We start from the raw sequence: 6,181 nt of genomic DNA, 5'->3' as shown, positions 1-6,181 counted from the left end.
CTTAGTAGCTCGTATGCACTTGTGTCACTGGCACTAATCACTTTTTGTTCTTTTTATTTCTACATATATAAAACTTTTTAAACATCAAATGACAGTGCCCATTAAACAGTGGCAGATCCAAGTATAATGTTCATCCAAACAATGAAAGTGGTTAAAATCCTTAATGGACATTAAAGTGGTTCTAAACCCTCCCGTTTTTTTGCCTATATCTACTGCTATCAAGCAGTAGATATAGGCAAACAGTTAAAAAAATAAAAACAACGCTCAAACAGCGGTTTAAACGTACCTTTTTTTCTTTGCGCGCTCCCGCGCCGAGAATCAGGAGCTGCTCGTACGCAGCAAAGGATCTTGGGGCATGCGCAGTTCCGATTCTCGGCCGGGAGACGAGCCGAGACGCAAGGTAAGTCTATGGACGAGTGCTCCCGCCTGCAGACACCGCTGGATCGGAAGTGCCTGCAAGCAGAGAGGTGTCAGCGCTGGATCGGAGAACCGCCGCATTGCTGGAGGGACAGATGAAAACATGGGGAAAGAAGAAGATGGGAATAAAATACATTATTTAAGGTAAGTGCTAACATTAACATGGGGGGAGGGAAACATTTTTTAACTTTAATGTCACTTTAAGGGGTGATTCACTAAAGAGCCCAATGATATAGCCGAAGTTTCAGCTAATCCTTCAGGTCACATTGGCCACCGGAGTCCTTCGGTTCAGCCGAACCAAAGGGCTGCTGAACGTTCACAATAGCCCGTAGAGCAGCCAAAGGCACCTGAACAGCTCAGGCCGAACGCATATGCCTCAGCTCGGGCGAGTCAAACACACAGCCGAAGCGGGAAAAATGGCCTGCTGAAGCAGACCAGACCATTCTCCCCACAAATGTAAACAAACAAAAAAAAACAACACAGCGTGCGGTTGCCCTTCCCATTCATACCAGACCCTTTAGATCTGGTAGAAATGTTAGGAGGCACCCCAAGTAAAAAAAAAAAGTGTGGGGGGTTCTCCCCAAAAGTCTAACCAGGCCCTTTAGGACCGTTAGGAATTTTAAGGGGGAACCCCACCCCCAAAAAAGGGGGGAAAATGTGGGGACCCCTTAAAATTTCCAACCAGACCCTTAATGCAAGCACAGGCATGGTAGGGCAGGAAAGGGGGGTTGGGAGAGTCACCGCCCCTCCCCCCATACCAGGCCACATGCCCTTGGCATTCGGAGGGTGTTTTTCCAGGGCTCCCCCCTGGAAAGTCACCTTGTCCCCATGCTGGTGAGGACAAGGGCCTCTTCTGCCACAACCCTGGCCCGGTGGTATTTGGGGTCTGCGGGCAGGGGGGTTTATTTTCATCGGGGTACCCTTTAATAAAGACAGTACCCAGATTCTGCCCTCCTCCTTGTGAATGAGTAAGGTGTTAAAGTGAAATGTAAATAAACACACCACACTTTTAGAAAAAAACCTTTAATTGAAAAAAAAAAAAAACTTTTTTGACAAGTTCTTTAATTAAAAAAGAAAAATCCCAAAAATTGATCCACCAACGTAATCCAAAGGTCAATCACAATGTCCAGCGTTGTCCATGAGGACAACAAACAAAACCTGATGCCCACCAACCTGTCCGCACCCAACGAACTGCCACCGCAAACTGACCGGTTTGACAGGTTGCGGCAAAATGTAAACAACTAGGTGGAGCTAGTGGTGACATCAACAATGGCTCCGCCTATTTGTTGACCTTGTGTCGGCAGCTGTCAAATGGGTCTGCTAAGGTCCCGGGCGAATGAAAAAAAAATGGGCAGAGTCAGCTGTGGCATCATGGAGGGCTCTGCCTATTTGTTGTCATTCAATGAAAGGCCACTGTCCTCAAATGACTTGAGGACAGTGTCCTGTCATTGAATGACAATAAATGGGCAGAGCCCTCCATGATGCCACGGCTGACCCAGCCCATTGTTTTTATTTGGTCGGGACCTGAGAAGACCTGTTTGATAGCTGCCGACACAATGTCAACAAATAGACGGAGTGAGCGGTCATGTCACCGCTAACTCCGCCTAGTTGTTGACAATGTACTGGCATCCATCAAACCTTTATTCTGCGGCGGCAGTTAGTCAGGTGCAGTCTGGTCAGTGGTGTCAGGTGTTTTTTAAAATTTTGATGAGTTGGATGTGTCGTGGACAACGCTGGACATTGTGACTGACCTTTGGATTTTGTCGGTGGATCCATTTTTTATATTTTTGGAATTTTTACTTTTTTATTCAAAGAATGGACAAAAACTTTTGTTGTGATTTTTTTCCATGAAAGGATTTTTGCTAAAAGTGCGATGTGTTTATTTACATAAGAAATTATGGACACCGTCACTCCTAAGTAGAAAAACGTATTTTATTGACGTGTTAAACCGCATGTAATCATACATGGAATAGATCGATAGCTGATTGTCCCTGGATGCATCTATCCTGCATCCAGGGACATTCATCCATCCCAAACCACATCTAATAGTATTATATAGGACAGATACGGTCGTAGTTTCCACTGAAGTTAATGAAAGGGTTACTGCGGCGGAATCTGTCAGCTGCAGTCTGAATGGGGACAACTTGAATTTCCAGACATCTCAACCTGTAAAACTAATTTCAGGGAGGGCCCCCCTCCCTTGCACATGGATGGGGGGTGGTGGGGTTATGTATAGTGCAATATAAAAGAGAAAGCCATATACTGTATACTGTATATATATTTAAAGGGTTCTTTTTAGGTCTAGGGTAAGGCGAAAATAGTATCGCACTCATTTACTATTTTTCTTTTGTGTGTGCTCTATTTTTTTGAGTTTTAACAGTTATCTTACTATGGTATATTTTATCTTCTTTTGAGGTTTACATTTTATTATTGCTGGCACCACTTGCCCCAAAAATATGGTGCCAAAACTGTTGTGTCTTTAACCTTTGTACAGTTTGAATCACGATTCATCTGCATTGGATCTTTAGTAGGAACTATGAAAGAAAGCACTAAGTAAAAACAACTTAGAATTATTAGACAGTTCTACTCCCTTAGATTTTTGCTATGCCAATTGATACAGAGGAATTTGATTATCGGTAAAGATGTTACTACTTTGAAAAGATGATATAAATAGGATAATGATAAGGTTAAAAGATTAGAAGTGATTGGATTACTAATTTCTCTCACCTTTCTTTCCTGTCTTTGTTGTTTCCCGTTTTCCACCCTCCTTCACATTCCCTTCCCCTCTCCTATTTCTGAATCATGAATGAAGGTGATGATGATGGGACATCCGAAAATAGCAAGACTACTCATTGAGCATGGTGCGGAGCCTTCACTTCCTGACCCTTCAACTGGCACATGCCCAGCTCACGATGCCATTCGTGAAGGATTCGTAGACACACTTCTTGAACTTTTAAATGGAGGAGCAAGTCTATACAACCCAATGGACAATTTTGGTCAACGCCCTATCGATCTGGCCTCAGATGATGTTCTGGAACAGCTGAATCAACTAGGAATCCTAAATCTCCCTGAGATCCCTGATTAGTGATTTTCTATACCTGACAAACTACTTAGAACATGTCACTTTAAAATGAACCAGTGCAATATTGCCTGATAAAAATGGACTAGATAAAAACTTTGGTCAATAGGCGTTTCAACAGTTTACTCCTGTTAAAGTGACACTAAACTCAGGAGTTAAATCTTAAAAATGCATTCATGTACCTTAACTATTAACAAAAATGTATCTTATTTATGTATCACTCAGCTGTAGATCCTCAAATCATCTCTGAATTGGGGCTGACACATAAAAATCTGAATGCTATGTATCCTCATTTGTATTTATGAACTAACAAAGCCTTACTATAGACACTTGAGAGAGGAATAGATTAGACATGTGCGATTCATTTAGGAAAGATGGGGTATTCGGACAAATTTTCGTTATTCGGGATTCGGATGTATCCGAATCTCCGAATGACAGAAATTACGAATGAATGACAGTCTGTAGAAGAGGGGGGGGAAAAAGCGTGAGGTTTGGCCATGACTGTATAATCGTGTGTGTGTGTTTTTGGGTGCACATCCTAATACAATAGGCTGTGCACACACCTATGAGTGGGGGTGTTAAGAAGGGTTGGGTGTGTACTGACGCATGCCTATTATTGGATGCATGGAAGTAGAAGGCCCGGGGCAGTGAAGGATGTGATGTTACTGTCATGCATAAAAGTGGAAATACTGCATAAAAGATTTCACTGATGAGTGGTTCTGCAAGCTATCAGATAACAGTATATGTCATCTATGTCATAACAAGCACTGGGTTGGCACTACATATGCCATAATAAACCAAACTAAAAGAAAAGAGGTCACTGGATCAAAAACCAATACAAAACCTTTATTGCACAGAAATCACAATAGTCCCAAAAATACCCAAATACCTCCCTCAGTAGGAAAAACAACATTATTATACACAATGGGGGGAATTTATCAAAACTGGAGCAGCTGTGCATGACAACCAATCAACTTCTCTCTTCAGTTTGTTCAGTTAAGATTTGAAAATGAAACAGAGATGCTGATTGGTTGCCGTGCACAGCTGCTCCAGTTTTTGTCTGCTCCAGTTTTGATCAATTCCCCCCAATGTATTCTGTTCGTGAATATGCTGCATCAGTCCCCTGCCTAGAAAAGTAGCTGGATGGTTAAAAGTAACAAGATGAACAGTTACAAAGTCTCCAAAGTCTCTGAAAATATGCATATAATCTATACTAGCAGCGCCGCCGACTTCAGTGGTGGATCCGGGGAGGAGGAGGAGGAGGGGGGGATTTGTATGGGGCAAATGCCCGCCCGCAGATACAGCCGCTCTCTGCCTCTGGTGCACTGGTGACAGAGTACATCCCTGCACAGCCACTGCCGGGACATACAGCTGTCATGTTAAATCCTGATCCATAGTACATAACATGTAGTTGTACTATGGATCATTTAAAGTCAACTGTCCCTTTAAGAAAAAGTATCGGTAATTGGTATCGGCAAGTACATGCGGGGATGTACTTGTACTTGGTCCTGAAAAAGTGGAATCGGGACATCCCTAGTCTATACCCACTAGTTCAGTTTTCTGTAAAACAACAGCAGGAGCGATGAGACAGCAGGAAACTCTGTGTGAATATACACTGGCACAGTCACGTGGCTCAGTAATATCAATGGGTAGCAGTGGCGTAGCAGTTGTAAAACTCACAGTCAGTAAAACTGCTGACAGTCATTTTGGTGTCACCCCCTCTGAAAGTTGAGCACTTAGTCAATGACCGAGAGCCTGACAGTTGCTCGAGAAAGGAGAGGACCCAGCGGCAAACCTTATCCTGCCGTCTGAACGTCCCTTCCTCTCTCTGCCGGCATCCATCACCAAGATGGCTGCTGGGAAGTAACAGCAGTACCACCCCACCTCCTCTTGCATAAAGCAATTCATCTTCAGTTGTTGACATGCACAAATAAACAATACAGCGAATGAAGGACACATAGAAACCGAGGAGACCCACCCGATTCCCTGCTACATGAAGTCTTCACTGGCTCCTGTACATGTTATATCAGCATGTTATGAATGTCAGTACAAGAAAGGCACTGGAAGAACCTGGGAGGGAAGTAAGCCGATCCACAGATTTACTGTGGATTACTTCACCAGCTCTTGAGCATGAAAAGTTCATCTATCCATGGATCCTGAGCACAAGCCTCCATCGGCAGCTTATAAAGCTTAAAAAGCTCCTCAGACTCTGACTACGTGACAGAATTAGAAGGACCTGGCTCACACTCCAAACCTCCTCTTCCACCTCATGCTCCATCCACTTGCTTATTGTCTTATTTATTCTGGAATTTATCCAGTTTATAAAAACACTGACATTATGGTAGTCAGTGGTGTATTCTGGTTTAGGGCTCCCCTAGGCAAGGCAAAACCCGGACGCCACCCACACAAAATTTCCCCCAGCCCTTCCTGCGTAACCTGTCAGTCTCAGGATACTGTATCCAGCTTTTGACATGTTCCGCTATTAGCGTAGCAGGAAAGCTGTGGTCTCAGGAGGGCTAAGCAAGATCTGTGGTGGGCTCTGCAGGGTCTCAGGGTGGTTTTACAGGATCTGTGGTGAGCTCTGCAAGGTCTATAGTGGGCAGAGCCCACCACAGATCCTGCACAGCTCCCCTGCACAGCCCCCCACAGATCCTGCACAGCCCCCCTGAGGCCCTGCCCCCCTGA

General features: G+C 44.1%; 1 protein-coding gene across 1 annotated transcript in view; it reads left to right on the top strand.

Annotated features, from left to right (window-relative positions):
• LOC108801558 (cyclin-dependent kinase 4 inhibitor B-like) overlaps window positions 1-3,512 on the top strand; it is a 10,538-nt gene extending 7,026 nt beyond the window's left edge. The window contains exon 2 of the mRNA XM_018573450.1: window positions 3,230-3,512. Within this exon, the coding sequence (XP_018428952.1) occupies window positions 3,230-3,502 (273 nt within the window). The 3' untranslated portion in view covers window positions 3,503-3,512. The remainder of the gene's footprint in view (window positions 1-3,229) is intronic.
• Window positions 3,513-6,181: the final 2,669 nt, after the last annotated feature.

Source organism: Nanorana parkeri, unplaced genomic scaffold (genome assembly GCF_000935625.1).
Source record: "Nanorana parkeri isolate BGI_ZX_2015 unplaced genomic scaffold, ASM93562v1 scaffold47, whole genome shotgun sequence".
NCBI classification, from domain to species: Eukaryota; Metazoa; Chordata; class Amphibia; order Anura; family Dicroglossidae; genus Nanorana; species Nanorana parkeri.
Note: the sequence above shows the minus strand (reverse complement) of the source record. Positions and strands in the feature narration are given on the sequence as shown.